This window comes from Zootoca vivipara, chromosome 10 (genome assembly GCF_965207765.1).
Source record: "Zootoca vivipara chromosome 10, rZooViv2.hap1.1, whole genome shotgun sequence".
Lineage (NCBI taxonomy): Eukaryota > Metazoa > Chordata > Lepidosauria > Squamata > Lacertidae > Zootoca > Zootoca vivipara.
Window position 1 is genome coordinate 29,789,373 of NC_142593.1, and position 20,868 is coordinate 29,810,240.

Here is a 20,868-nt window from a genome sequence, read left to right on the forward strand (position 1 = left end):
AGGTGTGCAATCTTTGTTGTATCTTCAGCTTGTAAACCGCCTTGTGCAAAGTAATATGGAAAGGCGGTATACAATTTAAAAGTGAAATGAACTTCTGAGCAGACGTGCATAGGATTGTGCTATGTGTACATACTTGTTGTCCCTGCTGAACTGTTGCTGTTCTGTGCAGCTCTCCTACTGCACTTTGAGATGTAACAACAATTGTTTTTTTAAGGCATGGATTCTAGTGTGTTTGCTCACCACAACATCTGTTTGAAGGAACAGACAGTCGTGGGAAGGTTAACCGCAGCTGCAAACATGTACTGTACTTAATTACCTGGGAGTAAACCTCATTGAACCTAACGGAGCTTAAAGGTAAAGGGACCCCTGACCATTAGGTCCAGTCTGACCGACTCTGGGGTTGCGGTGCTCATCTCGTGTTATTGGCCGAGGGAGCCAGGGTACACCTTCCAGGTCATGTGGCCAGCCATGACCAAACCGCTTCTGGCGAACCAGAGCAGCGCACGGAAATGCTGTTTACCTTCCCGCTGGAGCGGTACCTATTTATCTACTTGCACTTTTAACGTGCTTTTGAACTGCTAGGTTGGCAGGAGCTGGGACCGCACCCTGTCACAGGGATTCGAACCGCCGACCTTCTGATCGGCAAGCCCTAGGCTCTGTGGTTTAACCCACAGCACCACCCGGAGCTTACTTCGGAGTAAACACATAGAGATGAGCCACGAAGTTAAAATGCTTAAATAATATAAAGGTTTTTTTTGTGTGTGTGTGTGTGTGTGTGTGAGAGAGAGAGAGATCGAAAGCTCATAGCAATGATGACAAACATAGTTGGTCTCTAAGGTGCTAGAGAAATCAGCGTTAGCATTTATTGACTTTGGAAACGAGAGTGGCAACTCTTTCTCTGCCTTACTTTGCTGTGAGAACAAGGATCGAATTGCTAAGAGAAAAGAGGAGGAAGGTTATTTTCCTCGCCTCCCAGAGAGAGAGATTACAGCCCAATCCTCTGTAGAGGATCTACGTGGGGCTTATCCTCCCCACCAAGCATTCCCAGAGTCACGCCTCTTTCACACTGTCTAAATTCCCTCTGGATCCAACTACTGTACTAACATTCCAACAAGGCACTCCTACTTAACCCACTCTGAGGAAAGGCGGGATGCAACGCCGCTTTGCGCCCACACATAATCACGGCCAGATGAAAAGCGGCGTTACTCTACATTTCTATCTCCATTGGTATTGTTTGTCGTTGACGCAGCAGCAAATGCCTACTCGCCATTCTTATTAACTACAATTCCCAGAATGCCCCCTTTTTTTGTAAAGCGCACTTCGCCCCCCCCCACCTGGAGGGTGCGAGGCTCAAGAGACTCGGTGCAACTGTCAAAATACTCAGGTTGCGAACTGAACGTGCTGGGAAGTCGATGTAAATAAGCGGGAGAAGATGCGCAGAGCGGAGGCGAGGTGTTTAGAGCGGCTGCTCTTTGTTCTTGCCTCGCCGATGGCAGAGCTCAAATGGAAGGGCCACCATAAGGAGGGGGGGCTGCGCGTAAATGGCAGCTTACTATCGCGATTGGGGCATTGCTGCACTCTGCACCGGAGAATTAAGAAAAACTAGCCACTCAGTAATGGGATTCAACTGAATGTAGCCATCAGGGCTGGCCCGCTCTCGGAGGCAAGCCAAGGTGAGGCAACTGCCTCGGGCAGCAGATTGCAGCTATTTATTTCAATGGGAGAAACAGTAGGAGCCTGACCACTCAACGTGCAGAAATCGATAGAACTTAACGTTCGAATTGTTCAAATCCACTTGTTTCAAACCTTCGGGACACGGCCCAAGTTACTCGACCACCCAGTTTTAAATCAGGTTGGGTTTTTTTTGTGCTCTCCTGCCCCGCATATGGCAGTTCCGGAAGTGTGGAGCCAAGAATTTCTCGTACCCCTTTGGGCGAAAAGCGCTTTCCGACGCTTCTGAGGGAGATGCGCATGCCGGGAAAAAGCAGCGCCGGCGGCCTTGGCGCGGGGCACGCCGGGAGTACGACGGAAGGGAGGTTCGCGGCGCCGACGCAGACGTAGGAAGCGAGAAGCGGCCGTCTGCCGCTACCTCAGCGGCGCTTAGTCGGGCAACGGCCCCCTGGCCTCACTCGGGGACAGTGTTCTTGCCGCGGCCGCCGGCCATGTACCACAGCAGCACGCAGCGGCGGCGCTGGACCTTCGGCAGCGAAGAGGAGCTGGTCCGGCGCCGGGCCGACGCCAACCGCAAGTTCCGGTGCAAAGCGGTGGCCAATAGGAAGGTAGGGCGCGGGCTGCCCAAACGCCGAGTCGTCCTGCGTGTGATTTGTATTTATTATTTAATAGACTACAACTCGTAACCTTTGTATGTTGTTGGTGGCGGCTCTTATTAGAGCACACGACCCACGGGGGGAAATTTGATTTTTTTGGGGGGCGGGGCAATTCGAGAATGAATTTTTAACAGTTAATGGCCTTTTAGGCTTCCTCCACTTTTTGAATAATAAGAATTATATGGCACGCGCGGGGGGACAATCAGGATTTGAGAGATGTTTAGGTGGGGCATGGCCCCAAAAAGTTTGGGAACCACTGGATTAGAGTTAAGATAATTTTTGTTCTCCCACAAGGTTCAACAGACAGACCCGTTTCTTCTTGAGCCGCATGAAGAATTGACCATTTGTAAATACTACGAAAAAAGGTTATTGGATTTCTGCACTGTTTTCAAGCCGGCGATGCCTAGATCTGTGGTGGTGAGTTTCCAACATTCTCTTGGAGAAAGCAGTATTTGTTCTGACTTTTAAGCCCTCTTTTTTTGTAAAAATATTTATGCTTAATGACACTTTTTAACCAGGCCTTTGGTTGATTCGATTGACATCCTATGCCCTTTTAAAATGTAGGGGTTTTTTGGGGGGGTGTTATTGGTGTGTGTGTGTGTGTGTGTGTGTGTGTGTGTATGTATGTACAGTCGTACCTCGGGTTACGAACAACCCGGGTTACGAACTTCGCAAACCCGGAAGTAGTTTTGCCGCGTGCGCAGAAGCGCCGCTCGCCTTTGCGCATGCGCAAAGCGCGAAAATAGCAAAAATAGCGCTTTGCGCATGCGCAAAACGGCGGTTCGGGCCCTTTTCGGGTTACAAACTGCGACCCGGAACGGATCGCGTTCGTAACCCGAGGTACCATATATATAACATTTCATTCTTTTCCACCCACTCCCCATTTTCCCCCTAAACTTTATCCACCTACTGTGGGGCCATTCCTCCTGCATCTAAAGTCCCTGAACTGTTATTTGTCACCAAGTAATGTTTAACAGTATCTATTTACACTAGACACAGGGAAACACTTCCTCCAGATATTGTTGTACTGTATTGTAATTCCCATCAGCCCCAATCAGCATTGTCACTCGTCAGGTATGATTGGAGTTGTAGTACAGTAACATCTGGAGGACTGCATATTTCCCACCCGCCATTTATAATGCCCACGATGCCCATGCCATCATAACTGAGCAATGCCTGTCTGCCTCTAGACACACATATTAAGGGGCAAATACGAGCATTGTAAGGGACCCAGGTGGCGCTGTGGTTAAACCACTGAGCCTAGGGCTTGCTGATCAGAAGGTCGGCAGTTCGAATCCCTGTGACGGGGTGAGCTCCCGTTGCTTGGTCCCAGCTCCTGCCAACCTAGCAGTTCGAAAGCACATCAAAATGCAAGTAGATAAATAGGAACCGCTACAGCGGGAAGGTAAACGGCATTTCCGTGTGCTGCTCTGGTTTGCCAGAAGCGGCTTAGTCATGCTGGCCACATGACCTGGAAGCTATACGCCGGCTCCCTCGGCCAATAATGCGAGATGAGCGCACAACCCCAGAGTCGGTCACGACTGGACCTAATGGTCAGGGGTCCCTTTACCTTTTCCTTACTCTCGATGCAAGGCAGCAGATGTTTAGGATCAGTCTTGTCATCCGCTCGATCTCCACCGAAGAAGGCCATGTTTCATTGCTGCCAGGATCCAGTGGTGTGCACAAGCAAACAAAGTACCAACCCTGAATATTTGAAGAATGTAGCACATCTGAGGGCACTATAAAAGATGTGGGTGTTATGGTGCTTGTGGAGACTGTCTCAGGAATACTCTTCTTTTGAGTCAAAGAGGGGCAGGAACACTAATGCAAATGAGCTTTTTAGAAGGGAAATTCGAGTGACTTTGTTCAAACTGCTCCTTTAACATCTTGAGTTTTTATAGACATCAAGTAGATTAGCCAGCACACCAGTTGGAACTGGCAGTGGCCTTTGTGTTATCCCCTTGTGCTTATCCCCTGTTTCTGGCTCTTCTGAACTTGAACTTTCTGCTACATTGTATTGTAATTCCCACATTGGGTCAACCTGTGCATTACTTTGTTTTTCAGTTGACTTGCCCAGCATATCTTTTATTTATTTACAGGTAGGTAGCCGTGTTGGTCTGAGTCGAAGCAAAATAAAAAAATTCTTTCAGTAGCACCTTAAAGACCAACTAAGTTTTTATTTTGGTATGAGCTTTCGTGTGCATGCACACTTCTTCAGATACACTTGAAACAGAAGTCAGTCCCTTATATATATACAGAGGGTGGTGTATATATAAGGGACTGACTTCTGTTTCAAGTGTATCTGAAGAAGTGTGCATGCACACGAAAGCTCATACCAAAATAAAAACTTAGTTGGTCTTTTTTATTTTGTATTTATTTGATCATGATGTGTTCTATGTGGCAGCACAGAACAACAGCCATGCTATTGCGTGAATGAACTTTCTGATTATAGTTTCCTTTTAGGGATCAGCTTGCATGTACTTCAAGCGTTTTTACCTCAATAACTCAGTGATGGAGTATCATCCTCGGGTTATTATGTAAGTAATGGATACCCTTGTGATTTAGTTTAATTATTTTCCCCAAACAGGAATTCTCTTATGTTCTCTAAGGATATTGTTGCCAGCACCATTGTAAACATTTCAACCACTTAACATTTACAGTTGTCATGGGCAGAAAATGTCATGGACAGAAAAAGTCCCAGGAAAACAAGCTGAATCCTACAAATGGAATATTTTTTAATCCCAAAAATTTAGTTACAGCATCACATGAAAAAGCAGGGCCAAAATCCACTCTGAGATGCACTTGCAGAATTTACACAGAAGTAGAGCAGCAATGTTGTTCTCCAAGTTTATTATCATCTAAATGGTAGTAAACAATGTCCCCAAACTGAATTTTTCAAATGGGGTGGATTTTGTTTTTGTTTTTAGTTTAGATAAATGTATCAGGGCAAAACAGTCTCACGTGTTTTTTTCATGCTAAAACATGCTAATAGCTTTATTTTGGTACATTTGACCACACATTTTCCCCAAAGCTTTCTATACCAGATTATTTTTTTAAAAAAAGAATTAATGTATTGGGTTGGGATAAAAACCACAGGCATTTCCAGGAATAAGTAATACGGGGAAGCAGACTAAAGCCACATGGTTTTGTTTGAGACATTCTATTACCCCAGTATACAATGCAGGTCAGCTCGAGGTAAACAACTGCCCCGTAAAACTGTCTCTGTCCACTTTCTTCCTTTGGATATTTGCTGATAGTTTGCAAGTTCTAAAAGTTTTCTACGGATTTGGGGCTGGATTTTATATTAGAGGGAGCTTTCTCTTGTTTCCTAGTATTTAGGCTACTTACTATCTTGATATATAATGGCCTTCCTTAGAACCAAATGTGTTTGCTGTTTGTTTTTAAGGTTAACATGTGCATTCTTGGCATGTAAAGTAGACGAATTTAATGTGTCCAGTACACAGTTCGTGGGCAACCTTCGTGAAAGTGCAGTAGGACAGGAAAAGGCCCTGGAACAGATCTTGGAATATGAGCTGCTACTTATACAGCAACTGAACTTCCACCTCATAGTGCACAACCCTTACAGACCATTTGAAGGCTTCTTGATTGATCTAAAGGTAATCATTTTTGTTGCTTAACAAATCTACCTTAGATGGCAGTAACTATTGTAAAATGTTGAAACGTTAATAGTACTGAGCACCATGCTAGAGCTGATTAGTTCTTAAATATCACAGCATGTCTGTTTGATCCTAAAATACTTTAGCTCATAAGAATGAACTCAGGAATTCTGCATATTTTCTAGACTCGTTACCCATTGCTTGAGAATCCTGAGACACTGAGGAAGACTGCTGATGACTTTCTCAATCGGGTTGCTTTAACAGATGCCTGCCTTCTTTATACACCGTCTCAGATTGCTCTCACTGCCATCTTGTCCAGCGCATCGAGGGCAGGAATTAATATGGAAAGGTAGATAATATTCCAAAAATTGGACATACAAATTAAGTTAGTAGGTTTTTGTGCTAACGTTGTACATCCTTCCAAAGCTGTATCTGTGGTGGTGTTTAAGACTTTGCGTCAACATGGGTTAAGAGTTTAGTGTTCAAGAATCATCCACACAGATTCAAACACTGGTGGCCAACCTGATCAGCTGCTTGACCTGTAAATGTGTGGCGGGGGGAAGAAAAATTGCATATTGAATCCTACCATTTCACTATTTAAATTACTATGATGGGTTCCCCCCCCCAGCAATAAAGGTTGTATCAACTAAATCACTGTGTAGAATGATGCATTGCAAGGGGTTGGACTAGATCAGGCATCCCCAAACTTCGGCCCTCTAGATGTTTTGGACTACAATTCCCATAATCCCCGACCACTGGCCCTCTTAGCTAGGGATCATGGGAGTTGTAGGCCAAAACATCTGGAGGGCCGCAGTTTGGGGATGCCTGGACTAGATGGTCCTTGGGATCCCTTCCAACTTTGTATGTGAGTATAAGGTTGTATCAACTAAATCACTGTGCAGAATGATGCATTGCAGGGGGTTGGACTAGATGGTCCTTGGGGTCCCTTCCAACTCTGTATGTGAGTATAAGTGAAACTTTTATGTCTCCCCCCACAAACCTGCACTGGGGTTTCCCCCAACTCTCTCGCACAGAGAGGGAGGTGCAGGGTGGGGGTAGAGGGGAACCTTCCCTGTCAATTGTGGAAGTCATTATCTGTGCACAATGATTTAGTTGCATACAACCCTAAATCTTTTGTTCCTTCAACTTGTCATATGTCAGCTGCCTATAAAATGATTACTTTTACAGCTTTTAAAAACATCTATCTTACACTATCAAAAGAAGCTCATGTTTCCAGACTACTACTTCATGTTAGAATACCATTGTTTTGCTTTCAGAAGATTATATTTGATTTCTGGAGGGGGGTGGGGTTTTTTGAGAATGAAAGAAATTGCTGTAGAGAATTCTAATCATCATTAATTTAACTTTAGCATTTTTGACATTGGCTTTTGTATTGTTACTCTTTATAATGTGTGCTAAGTTTTTTTTTTTAAATATAATTTTGAAAAATTCCTTTCCATCACCTAACATTTAGCAAAATGTCATTCATTCTCTTTATGGGGTGTATGCTAATGTAAGTGTTCTTCATAGCCGTTCACTTTTCTCTGCATCCAAACAGTGGTACTGAGATCTAATTTTCACAATCTTTTGACAGTTACTTGTCAGAATGCTTAATGCTGAAAGAGAACAAAGCTTCCCTCTCCCAGTTACTGGATGGGATGAAATGTAAGTAAAGATGCTGAGAAAGAGGTAGCATACACATATTTATTTTAAAGTATGCTTCCTATTACAGAAGGGAAGAGGCTTGCAAAAGCCTTTATCCGTTTGGAAGATTTTTTTTTTTACTTTTTTGAATAATTGGGAGACATATTTAAACTTTAATAAAAAGGAACTTAAGTGGGAATTCTTGTCCCTTCTGCTCCCCCAGAAATGGCATAAAGTGATAGGAGAAAAGAAATATGGCTTAGTTCAGGGATGTGTACTAGTGAAACTCCATGTTGCTGGAATAGGAGACTCATTATCCCTAAACAGTGACCATGCTGGTTGGGGCTAAATGTGAATTGGAGTCCAAAAAATAAAAATGGAGAGCCATTGTCCATTCTGTTATTAGCACAATTGTATTCCCACTGCTTATAAAACAGACTCTTAACTTCAAAGGAGGTTGCTGTAACCACCAATCAGCTGACTGTTGGGTTACAGCAACATCATTTGAAGACTCGTTCCCATTGCCAATCAGCAATCTTCACTGTTTTATCCCTTTCCCTTGAGCCTGTGAAATCTGCTCTAGGGGGTTTGGGGAGTCTCTGGAACAACGTGAGTGCTGGCACAGGAATGGGAGAATGCACAAAAATTGTCTCCATCCGCATTCCATTTATGGAAGCCCCTCTGGATCAAAGAGCCTGTCCTGAATGAAGATAGTGATGGATGCAACTCAATGTCTTCTAGGTCAAGTGAGACCAGAATTTTCAGCAAAGCAAGGGGAATGTTTCAAATGAAGAATGAAACTTGGTAGCTGTCTTTAGCATAAGCAAGTAAAAGGGGATATTTGATAACTTATTCTGCCTTTAACGGTGTTCATAGCCTCCAGCCTGTAGTCCAGGGCACATAAAAATGTGTTTTTAGTCTTTCAGTAGACTGGTGCTTGCAAGGCTGTCCTTGATTCTGCTTTTATGCTTGCATCAAAGACAACACAGCCTTCAGTTGATCTGTATTTTGAAGACTTGATATGCAAAATATGCCTGCATCTGAAGATTTCCCTGGGACAGTAGTGCTAACTCTGCATGATCCATTATCCTCCAGGAAATCCAAAAAAATGTGATGTGAACAACTAGTTTAGTAGTTCTTTACTTCACACTTTTGCTGTGTCTTGACATTCCTTAGCATAAATCCTCTGATATAAGATGACAGCTGAGTGTCTTACAACTGTAATCTTAGCTTCTGTAAAGGGGGAAAGAGTGTTATGTGGCAAATTTAAGATAAGACTTTGTCTGTGGAACTTCAAAGAAATCTGGAGCGCATCTCAATTGTCTTTAATACTTGTTCTACAAGAGGTATTTTGCGCTGTAGTCTAGCTTCTTGAGAGCCGGGTGTACTTTTTGTTAAAATTAGAATGCCCCTTCCCCAGACATAACTTGGCTAAAGTGTTCCTCAGCTTCATGTACAACTCACAGCAATTAGATCATATTTAGACAGGCACACAACATTCCCTGTTGTGCTATAACCTTACATACACACACAAAGCTTTACAGCCAGGTCTGTAGAATCAAAACTAGTTGGAATGTGCCATATCTAATCGGTTGGGTATGGGTGTGAGGATGGGAATGTGATTAGGCTACCTATATCACTAGAATTCTTTTGGATCTACTTTTGATAATGTACATATCTTATTGGGGTTCAGATGAATTGGTATATAGTACACTTAATTAAAGCATTTTGAAAGTGTTTTATTGCTCCTTTGTAGGCATGAAAAATCTGGTAAAGAAATATGAACTACCTCATCCAGAAGGAGTTGCTCTTCTAAAACAGAAGTTAGAGAAATGTCACAGCCCAGAACTTGCTCTTAATACGAATGTGTAAGTAACAATTTAAAGCTACATTGTACCTCAGTGAATGATTATGACAGCATATATTGTATGAGGACCAATAAGCTAATTTTGAAAAGTTTGATTACCAGGAAATGCTGTGCAAATGTTATGATATAATCTTACTTTATCAGGGATTTGAAGCCAGGGTCTGTTCCAGTCATTAGTAATTTCTTCTCAGACAAGTATTGACTTGGATTCAAAGAAATGTGGGTGGAAGGGGGGGAAAGTAGCAATAGGAAAAATATATATAATGCTATTCCACAAGCTCTTTTGGAAGCTAGCAGATGACTTCATGCAATGCTTTGGGGGCTGGATTGCAGTATAGTAGACTGCAAATAGCATATAAATTCCAGTTGAACAAAGTATTGAAAGTGCTTGTGCAGTCTTACATAAATAGAACTACATTGGATTTGGAGTTATTAATGCAGCACTCCTCCACTGAATCTAAGCTAGCACATCTGTTAGTGGAAGAGCACCTATTTGGATCCTAGCTATTACCCGTACCTGAAGTTCACGTCATAAGAAGTTACAACATATATCCTTGGGTGTGGAGAACAAATGTGAACCATGAGGTCAGTGGGAAATGAAAGTGGGGAAGAGCCTGCAATAATTATCCTAAAGTTCAGTTGTATTCACTGTGTTTGTTTTCCATAAGCTTTAATGTAACTGTCACGAATGTGGCATACTGAACATTTTTCATCTGACCTCACCGTTTAGAATTTTATTCTACAGCATATGGATATATATGAAACAACTGTGGATAATCTGTTTAAGAAGCTGCAAGACTTGGTTCTTGTAAATGTGTTTTATCAATAGCTCTAAGGAGCCTCTAGTGCTGAATAGTCAGTTCACTTCAAATACCAATAAAAGGTTTCAATCATTTATTAGATGTCATACCAATTTCTCCAATATAAAATATGAAGTTGAAGAAAAAGGATCTCCTTATTAGAACTGGAACATACTGTCTAATATTAGTATTATGGGGTTGGTTTTAGAAAGAAGAGAAAAGGTTATGAAGATGAAGACTACGTAACAAAGAAACCTAAAATGGAGGAGGTTAGTGGATTTGTGTACTTTTGAGTAACTGGCTAAATCTGTGTATGTTTGAGAACAGAAAACTTAGTGTGTGTTTTCTGCTCAGACTATTCTATATGCAAATTTATGTGCAATTGTCACAACATGCATCTTCTTGGAAATCTGCCGCCTTAGAATAGATAATGCCAATTAACAGGGAGCACACTTTAATCTTTTTGATAATGATGATAATCTAACCAATTAATTGGCAGAATCTTCTAGACGTACTTTTATTCCCCTTATCTGCAGTTGGCCAAATTCAGTTACAGTAATACCTCGGGTTACGAACGCGATCCGTTCCGGATCGCAGTTCGTAACCCGAATAGTTCGTAACCCGAACGCGATGGGCGCCGCCATTTTGCGCATGCGCAAAGCGCGATCTTTGCGCATATTGCGCGATCGCGCGCGCCGCTTCTGCACACGCGCGGTGAAAACACTTCCAGGTTTGCGCAGTTCGTAACCCGAACTGTTCACAAACCGAGGTGGTCGTAACCCGAGGTACGACTGTACCTGCTTTGCTGGTTGCAGAGGTTCATAGGTACCGGAGTAAAGATTGTATCACTGGCAGAGTTGATAAGTAGCCTTGGTGGTTTGTCAGTACAGTACTACTATGCTTCCTTGACCACAACACAGCACTGTACTGATAGTGCTGTTTAAGACTTAGGATCTTGTAAGACTTATTTGGTTCATGGGCACAATAAAAGGTGATGCAGAAATGTTTCGCTAACCTCTGTCAAATGCACTGATCAAGGTTTAGCTTAATTTGTGGAAGTCACTGCTTGCACTACAGCAGACAGTACGTTTACATAGGATTGGGCTGTTGTTGTTTTTTAAGTACATACTTATATCATCTGTTGTTCATACAACAGACATGTCACCAGATAACTCTAAACTGGATTGATACTTTCTTCTACACATTGTTTATATTTGTTTTCTGCCTTACATCAAACAGGACATTAATCCTCAGTAAGGGCAAACATAGAATCTGAGATTGTATACTTGTAAATTTTGCAATTGTAAATTTCCCCGTCAGCCATACTTGATTCATAGAAGATGTGCAAAAAAAACCAAAACCCACCCTAACAAGTTGAAGGATTGGATTTCCTTTTCTTTCGTTTAGGATGAATGGACAGATGATGATTTCATAGACTGACTGGATGTCTCCACAGATGAAATCCCGAATACTTAAATGGAACTTTAGTGCCTGAGAACATGTTGCACATTCCACTACTGCAGTGAAAAAGATATTATTACTAATGTAAATAAAGCAGTTATTTTACAGAGTGGGTGGAATATTTGAAATTACTTCAATGGTATTGCTACAAACTGTCACTGTTCTTTTGGATTTTAATTGGCTGTAACCTGTTTCCTGGTAGCATGTTTTGTATACCAACCAAAAGCTTAAAAGCAATGTCAAAATATCTAAAATTTAAGCACCACATATTCATAGGTATTACTTGAGATACATTGGAATTTTTTGAAATACACTAGTTTCTGATATTTGTGGTGATGAGAAAGACAGACTTTCAGGCAGCAATAGTTCACCCTTGTCCCTGTTGAAGGTACTACTGGCTTAATCCTTTGAACTCAGCCTTTGGCAGAATAGAACACCTGGGGACAGAATACTTCCTTCACGGGTTCCTCCTGCTACAGTAGTGCTGTTTTTGCATTGTATGCAAGAGGCTTAACCCCTGAAGAGGTTTGGTTTGCTGGCAGGTTGTGTTAGGTTGGGGGATCTTATTCTAGCCTCTTTCTTTCCACACAAAAAATATTATTTATTGTTCATACGGTACTTCATACTGATCCAGCACTGAGACTGGATCAGAACTGATCAAACAAAAAACAGGAAAATGCAGGCAAGACAAATCATTTTCTAATCACCTAGAGGCACTGTCTTTTTCTTCTTTGGAAATATCTAAATATTGAATCACTAGGCAGAAAAAGCAGCCAGATGTATGCTATAAAACTGTTTAATAATGCATGCATGCCTAATACAATGATCAATAAATTTACTGAGTTCAAATTATTTACTGTTGTAAACATTTTTTTAAAAGCATCATGATTTATCTGGATATACAGTCCTTGATGGAAAATTATTCAAAACAATGTGGCACATTAAAAAAAAGCTGACAAAATCCAGTCTGCATATTCTTTCAGCACAACTCTAAACGAGAGAAATAGAATGGTATAAAAAGTGTACAGCAAAGATTTCCTATCAAACTCTGGAAGCTGTAAATACAAATTAAAGTGGTTGAACAGTTCTAATATATTTGTAACCAATCAAATTACAGTAAGACGTGTGTTCTATCCAGTTATACTTTGCTGTCAAAACATTTCCTTGGCAGTTGACTCTAATTTTATCCAAAACACAGCAAGACTTTGGCAATTGTAGGTGTTGAAATAACTTGAAAGTTCAAAGAGACAGTCACAGTATTTTCTTTGTGGAAGGTGATCTGTACACCAAGGCTCAGAGGTTGTGAAAATTGGTTCCAAGTGGAAGAAAGTGCAAGTGTCCTGCACACATAGCTTAAAGCTGTTCTTATGGTCAGTCACCAACAGGTTCTTTGTTTTGTTTTTTGCATAGTTCACACATCACTGGAAATGTGTGTGCTATTTTTGGCAAGAGCAAAAAGGAAGTGATATTGGTGAAAGTTGTCATGTTGGACATGCTGGAACATGCAGAAAGCTGCTACCTGATGCTGTTAGACACTGAATACTGATTTTGCTTTTGTTGAAGAAGTTCTGTAATTGCCAGCAGCTTCTTTAGCACATGCTGTTTTAAAAAGGGAAATAATTAGCTCATCAGCAAAGTTTTTATGTATGTTTTAAAATAACTATACTTGTTCCTGATTGGTTCATAGCTTTTCTTGAAATGTAAACTTATTTTATTTCTTTGTCCTTAGGATTTCCTTTCCATAGATGCAACTCATAAATCCTGTAGCCCAGCTGAATAGCTAAATATGTTAATAGTTACTGAATAGTAAAATATGTAAATTTTACCATGCTGGAATTTGCTCTACAGCTTTTAATGAATCCAAGGAAAACAAGTTACTGTTTGCTGTTATGTAAACATTTAAATAAGTAGGTCAGGCAGCATAACTTATGCATAAATAATAATTGGAATAATTGCTCTCAAAATGCACCACCACTGCAAATACTTTTCTACTAAACTGTTTCAAAGTAACTCCTTCATGTCTAACACTTTGATTGCATCCTTAACATACATTCACACTTTGTGCATTCAATTGCAGCCCTATATTTTTGTGCATTCAACTGCAGCCCTATATTTTAGTGTTTATAAGTCCTCAGGGCCCTCTAGATCAGGCATCCCCAAACTGCGGCCCTCCAGATGTTTTGGCCTACAACTCCCATGATCCCTAGCTAACAGGACCAGTGGTCAGGGATGATGGGGGTTGTAGTCCAAAACATCTGGAGGGCCGAAGTTTGGGGGTGCCTGCTCTAGATAATGTTGGACTCCATGAGCCCCATCAGCATGGCCAATAGTCAGAGATGATGGGAGCTATAATCCAACAGCATAGGGAGGGCTACAGGTTAAACCAACGCTGCTGTAACTATCAGCAAACACCCTCTTTCTATAACAGCTCTTACCTGCATTACCCCTCGCTCATTACTGAGTGTTCGAAGCTCATCTGAATGTGCCACACAAATTTCATGGAGGGCTGCTAGATCACGTGACAAGTCAGTTCGAGAGGGCTCTGTAGTGTCTGGAAGTTCAGGTACATTCTAGAACAAGAATGATAACAATGTTTAGAACCACCTTTCATAAAACAGTATCATGGTAGCTGAAGAAAACTTATACTGTTTACCATTCAGAGAAGGAGTGCAGCCACTACCGTCTGCTTGCAGGGAATATAACACCTAAAGAGCATTGAGAATGCTTGTTTCGAATACACATAGTCCATAGGTGAAAATTAAACTGAACTTTGCAAGCCCTGCATGATGCGTTGACGATTATCACCTGACATCTTTTTTGTCCCACCCACCTGACAGCTTTGGCTTGCAAGGGACAGGGGAGTATGTATGCAATTTTCAGTAAAGCAGGAGTATAGCTTCTTAAGCATAGAGAGAAGTGAGGCCCAGCTATGCTTACATAGAGAAATGAACTAGTTTTTGGTTAGGTGTTATAGCTCAATGGCAAGGATGAACAACATCCAGCCTTGGTTGAACTACAGTTCCTATCAACCCCGGCCAGCATGGTGGATGAGCAGGGTTTAAACTTTAAAGGAACTGCAGCCAAGCAACATCTGGCGGGTTACAGGTACTTCAGATGTTTCTCCTTGACAAACATTGGAGAAAGGAGTGGAGCCATACCTCCTGTCTCTGCTCTGAGATCTTTGGGCAGGCCATTCTCTCAGTCCTGCCACCATCATAGGCATGCTTGGTGAGGACATGGGAAGCCTTTCTCAATAGCTGCTCCTAGAGTTTGGAACTCCCTTCCTAGAGAGATACATACTGGCTCCTTCCACCAGCAGGTGAAGACTTATCCCAACAGGCCTTTGGGAATTGTCTGTTTCTTAAGAAAATGGCGTTTTAAACAGTGCTGTGCTATTTGTGCTTATTATCAGTATTTTAATAGATTTGTTTTTTATATCGTTTCAATTCTATAAGAGTTTAATTATTTTTCACATTGATTTTTTTATATGTTTTTAGCATTTTGCATTTTATCTGTCTTGTTTTAATTTGTGGAAGCCAGAAATGGTTGAGATATGGTTCCCAAAGCTCTTTTTTATAGCCCCCCCCCCCTTATTTTCTGAAGCAGATACTTATAGTCTATGTTTACAGAAAGAAGTGTTCTTACCCCAAGTTCATCTAAAAACATGATCATCTGGTGTTTGTTACTCTTGATAAAAGGATTTACACCTTCCATATATGGCTCCTAAAATAAAATCACAAAATTTGTATCACTTTAATTCTCCATGTGATGGCTTCTGAATTATTTTTTACCACTTTCCACAATGCTCAAGTTGGTGTATGATAAAACACAAATATAATTTAAACACTATTGAAAACTACAATAAAAACATCACATAAGATAAACCTGCTACAGAAAATTTAAATTCTTTTAAAGATCTGACAAAGCACTATGTTTTACAGCTTTTATAAACTGATGACAATGTTGATATCTTCCTAATCCTGGGATAACCAGCATGGAGTGCCCTACAGATCATTGACCATGTTGGCTAAGGCTGGTGGAAGTTACAGTCCAATAGTGTATGGAGAAAACCACACTGGCTACCCCAGTCCTAACCTCTTTTAGGAGGAGGTTCCAAAGTTTTGAGATGATAGCAGAAAGGTCCCTAACCCTGGCATCACTTTAAAAATCTGTCCTGGAGCAAAAGCAGACAGGAAAACCAGTCTGCCCCACTAGTGAGTCATTTCAATTGAGGAGAAATGGCCTTTAAGGGAGAAAGACTTCAAGCTGTGCAAGGCCTTCAAGGTTAAAAATCAGGATTTTAAATTGGGCATGGAAGCAAACTGGCAATTAGTTTATTTGTATTTGTAACTTTATTTGCACCAGCTGCACTATGTGACTGCTGACCAAGGCAAGGTGTGACATTTTGCACCTACTTCTATGTCATCTTCAAGTAAAGTCAATTGAAGAGCATATCAAGCCTGGATGTTACTGCTGAACTATTGCACAATTGTTACCCTAACACAGTATTTCCATAATCTCCTTGATGGCTGTGGCTTTTCTCTGACCAGTCAGGATGAAGAAGAGGAACCACATACAGAAAGAACAAAACCTGATATTTAAATGAGCTGTGGTAGCCTCTCTCAAAGACCTTGCTAGAAATGGAGATAACTTGAGAGTTTTAAATGCTGTTTCCAAATGCTGCTGTCTGTACTGACATATACCGGTACTATATACCAGGCACGTCCAACTACCAAGAGACTGCAATCTACTCCCAGTGTAAACAAACTGGCAGTTATCTATCCATTGTCACTGCCCAGAGTTGTTGAGCTTTTTTGTTTTTATTTTGGACTTTGAATAATTTATTTCATCCCACGATTGACCTGAAGCACCCTGGCGATCGACCGGTAGATCGCGATTGACCAGTTGGACATGCCTGCTATCTACAATGCTGACTCTACTGTCCAATTGTATTGAAAGGGAGCCTATTCTAGGTGAACAAATGAAGCTCTCCCATACTAAGTCAGTCAATGGTTTACTTAGTCCAGTCCTGTTAACTCCAACCAACAGTGACTCTACAAGGTCTCAAGCAGATGGTCTTTCCTGCCTAGCTACCAAAGATCCTTTTCAGTGGTAATGCCAGGGAGTGAATTTAGGATCTCTTGTGTGCACTCTGTTATAGAGCTATGGCCCCTCTTGTCATTCCAGACTCATACTGACTTGTACAGGCAGAGGGGGGCATGATTACACACGTTCTTTCACTGAGAGCAAAGAACCGGGGGTGGGGTGGGGGTGGAATTAACTTATAAGATTTATATTTACCTTAGCTCCAAACTCAACTAAATTTGCCAAATTCTGCACAGACTTGGCGACCAGCGTCAGTGTTCTTGCAGCAGTGGGAGAAGGAGAATCTGAGATAAACAAGTTGAAAATTACGATTGATGCCAACTGTGATTATAGTCTAGTACAGCAGTTGATACCAGACTCACTGGCAGGACAATGAAGTGCAAAATACAGATGTAAGCAGCTAAAGCACTTCCTCTCTCCCTCCTACGGCCAATTCAAGCTCCTCACCACAACCTCAAGTGATGCAGTCATAGCTGATTAAGCACAGTCCCCAAACCAGAGGACATCCTCTTCTAAGAAAGACAAAGAAAGATAATAGGGAACATGATTACCCATGCTTGAGGGGGTTTAGATGAAGAGGGAGGGGCATCATTCTGCCCAACCCTGCCCAGATTTGTAAGTCTCCACCAGTGGGGGAGCAACAGGAAATTAAAAGTTCCAGTAGCTCTAAACAAGGAATTCAGAAAGGTTCAAAGTAGTGGTTTAAAGTTGATAGCTGATGGTTCATATGCAGTCCACCCCACCACAAAATATTTAATACAAGCCCTAATGCCTGTTGGCCATTTTTTTCCTTCAGTGGCAGCAGGACCAACTGTGGCAGCTGCAGCAGGAGGGAATGCGTTCAGCGAAGAGAGGATGGCAACAGTGGAGCGGCTGGCAAGGGAAATGTGTGTGTGCATGTGCAGGAAAGGTAATGAGTGGGTGATGGTTGAATGAATGGAATTAGTAGGGGGAAGCTGTTTCTGCCTGTGTGAATGTGCATTTGGGCTTTGATGGCCCAACACCATTATGCAGCCCTAAATCCCTTTCCTCTGCAGCCCTCAACCTCAAAAAGGCTACCCATCCCAGTTCTATACTAAGCAGCCAGAATTTATTCTCTCTGCAGTGTATAAAGAACTAAATGCAGACAACTTGCTATCTTAACATTATAGATGGTTTTATCAGTATCTAAAGAACTTACCTGAGATGATATTAAACATCCTTGGATTCAGAATGGCAGGGCAGATCAGCCGAAGGAAAACAAAACCACTGAAAGAGGGAAGCAAGAGCATGTATTGACTTGATACTTGATCACAAACATCACTAAAATGTTTTTGAAAATACTGCAAATGATACCATTGATTAATAAGAACTCTATTCGAAACTCATGGTTACCTTTTCTCATAAGGTGGCCCATGGCAATTCCAATCAAAAATATTAGAGAAATAGAGGACTTTTTCACCACAGCCCTGTACCTGGTATGCAGTAAATTCTCTACTACTTGGCAGGACAATACAGTACAAAAGTCCAAAAAGATGTTCAATAGGGAAGATCTTTCACACTAGAGTAATCTGATAATCTATCATCTTGCCAAAGTAACAATTTATCAAGTGTGAATGGATAGTAAAATTGTAATTTGTATCCACTTAGACAGCCAGTTTACTAAGTAGCTACAAGCACTCATGGTAATTTACCACTTTGCATTTCCAGGATGTCTTGTGGAGTAAGTAGATAGAACCTGCCCAATTTAATAACCTCCAATATGAATCTTCATGATCTTAAGAACTTTGGATTCCATCAGGGTAGAGTCTTTTTTGTTTTTGCTGCTCCCTGATGCAATGTAACTCCTTTACAAGGGAAGCTTGTACCACTTTCTTCGTTGGTATTTTGAAGGCAAGGACATAAAAAATTTTTTTTTAATGATCTCTGAGAACCAACTGCTGAATTCCTTTCTTTACACTGGTTTGCAGCACTGCTTGTCTTGCTGGGTTGTAGTATTACATACTGCTTATTGCTGCCGTGTTGCTTTTAAGTTTGGTGTGGTATTTATGAGCAACAGTATGTCTCTAGCAGTAACTACGAAACAACAATGTTCTAAACATAGTTGTGAGATGCTGAAATCAGCTTTGAAAATATGTCACCACTCTGCAGCATATGTTCTGAGCTGCACCATCTAAAGAAAAACAACAGTAAAGAAGAGAACACCTTACCTAACCACTCTTGTTCTCATGGTTGTATTGGCTGGCCACTTGTTTTGAACAGACTTCTGTAAACAGCCATAAATATACCTCAATGTCCTGTCAAAATAATACAATTAAGAACCTTAGCATATCAAATTACTTTAGATTACTAAACTGTGCATTTACAGTTATGGTTCCCCATGTGTGGAATGCCTCCCCTGGTGAGGTGCATCTGTCTCTCTGTTGTTACTGATTTCAGAGGAATTTGAAATATTCCTGTTTACCCAGGCTTTTGGTGGCTGAAGGATACTGTTCCTGGCAACCTTAGATCACTGAATGATCTCAGTATTTTAACAAGTTAAAATACTAAAACAGATAAAAATTACCTCTGCTTTCTAAGCATCTGAGAAAGTCTGTGTGAATAAGAATGTTTTTAGCAGGCAGTGAAGAGAGTACAGTGAAGGCCCCTGCTTGATTTCAATAGGCAGGGAGTTCCAAAGTGTAGGTGCTGCCACACTAAATGAGCTCTTACAAATACAGAACGGGTGTTATGTGGAGCCTGTACTGGTAGTAGTGCCAATTCCATTGATAATGGGAGTAAGGGGAATCTTTTGTTGCAATTTAAGGAAGAAGTTAGGACAAAGTACAGTGGTACCTCCAGTTGCAAACGGGATCCGTTCCAGAGTCCCATTCACAACGTGAAAAGCTCGTAACCTGAAGTGCCCTATCTGCGCATGTGTGCGATGTGATTTGGCGCTTGTGCACATGCGCGAAGCGCAACTTAGCACTACTGTGCAAGTGACAAAACCCGGAAGTAACCCTTTCTGGTACTTCCGGGTCACTACAGGACGCAACCTGAAAAAACATAACATGATGCGAACGTAACATGAGGTATGACTGTACAAGCTAAACCTATCGCTTCAAGATTCATGTATCTTAAAAAAATAATAATCTAAATAACAGGCATATTGCAGTGGTCAGAAGACTACAGCACCTAGTTGAGGGGATTAGGCCTTTTGCAGTCCTGACAACAAAAAATGCCTTTTCTCAGGCTATGCAAGAACAAGAAACAGTTGAAAACTCAATATAACTAACAACTTCTAAATCAACTTGGATTTGTTTGTTTTTTCCCGTCATACATATGATATTACTTATGCAACTACACATCTAGTGACAGGCTTAGAACAAGGATTTATTCTACTTTTAGTTCATGGAATTTATGGTGAAGCGGAGCTGTTTATGAATGTTCCATATACATGTGCTATAAGCACTACATTATATTACAATGTCACCTGTACAAGAATTGTTAGAAAAGAGTTAATAAGCTCTGGGGGTGGGAGCATTTAATAAACATTTATTTTTAATTTAAAACAATGACAATGTTACTGCTATGATAATGAAAAATCTTGCAGTTTCATCCTCTCCAAGGGGGGGGGGAGGAGACAATACCCGAATATAAGCCACTCCCTTTAAATTGGGTTACAGACTGAAAATCGCTGCAGTTGGTAGAATTGTAACTCTCAGTCAATTTAAGCCTTTAATCTTGCAAGCCTGCAAAAGTTAACATACAATTGCTAAAATAGCAAATCACTATTCAATTGCTACAATTCTGCAGGCACTCACACCCGTAAATGGCAAATGAACAGTCTCAAGCTCGCAAATCGGCAATAAACATTTTTTGTTCCGTTTTACCGTATGTCTGTTTCGGCAGTGATATTGTATAAGGCAATTTTTGTAAGGTCGCGAATTTGAGCCGCACTTTCACTTTTCACAGTCGGAATTTGGGGGGAAAAGTGAGGCTTATATTCAGGCCAATAGGGTACTATGAAGATTTTGGCCAAACAATAAAACTTTTTAAAATTAATTTTATCACAAGAAAGGATGATA

At 41.2% G+C, this 20,868-nt stretch overlaps 2 protein-coding genes across 3 annotated transcripts in view; one reads left to right on the top strand and one right to left on the bottom strand.

Moving 5' to 3' along the window:
- The first annotated feature begins 1,417 nt into the window (after positions 1-1,417).
- Positions 1,418-12,568, top strand: CCNH (cyclin H). Of its 2 annotated transcripts, none has more exons than XM_088652901.1 (9): positions 1,418-1,447; positions 2,622-2,744; positions 4,791-4,864; positions 5,734-5,944; positions 6,130-6,293; positions 7,539-7,609; positions 9,345-9,456; positions 10,464-10,524; positions 11,663-12,568. In XM_088652901.1, the coding sequence occupies exons 1-9, from the start codon at positions 1,433-1,435 to the stop codon at positions 11,693-11,695; spliced, it is 864 nt and encodes a 287-aa protein (XP_088509027.1). In that variant the 5' UTR covers positions 1,418-1,432; the 3' UTR covers positions 11,696-12,568. The 2 variants fall into 2 exon arrangements, with proteins under 2 accessions (XP_088509027.1, XP_034955441.1); XM_035099550.3 differs by lacking the exon at positions 1,418-1,447 and adding an exon at positions 2,007-2,279.
- The window catches only part of RASA1 (RAS p21 protein activator 1), a 51,032-nt gene continuing 42,660 nt past the window's right edge, over positions 12,497-20,868 (bottom strand). Inside the window, exons 20-25 of the mRNA XM_035099549.3 lie at positions 19,012-19,098; positions 18,003-18,070; positions 17,018-17,106; positions 15,362-15,439; positions 14,152-14,286; positions 12,497-13,315 (exon numbers count right to left, since the gene is read on the bottom strand). Coding sequence (XP_034955440.2) covers positions 13,232-13,315; positions 14,152-14,286; positions 15,362-15,439; positions 17,018-17,106; positions 18,003-18,070; positions 19,012-19,098 — 541 coding nt within the window. The 3' untranslated portion in view covers positions 12,497-13,231. The remainder of the gene's footprint in view (positions 13,316-14,151; positions 14,287-15,361; positions 15,440-17,017; positions 17,107-18,002; positions 18,071-19,011; positions 19,099-20,868) is intronic.

Bases quoted from the DNA above. Each gene is read 5' to 3' on its own strand.
- CCNH (XM_035099550.3), top strand. From the start codon at position 2,163: ATGTACCACAGCAGCACGCAGCGGCGGCGCTGGACCTTCGGCAGCGAA. The intron at 2,745-4,790 runs GTGAGTTTCCAA...GTTTCCTTTTAG, and splicing joins CGATGCCTAGATCTGTGGTG to GGATCAGCTTGCATGTACTT. The intron at 5,945-6,129 runs GTAATCATTTTT...CATATTTTCTAG, and splicing joins GCTTCTTGATTGATCTAAAG to ACTCGTTACCCATTGCTTGA.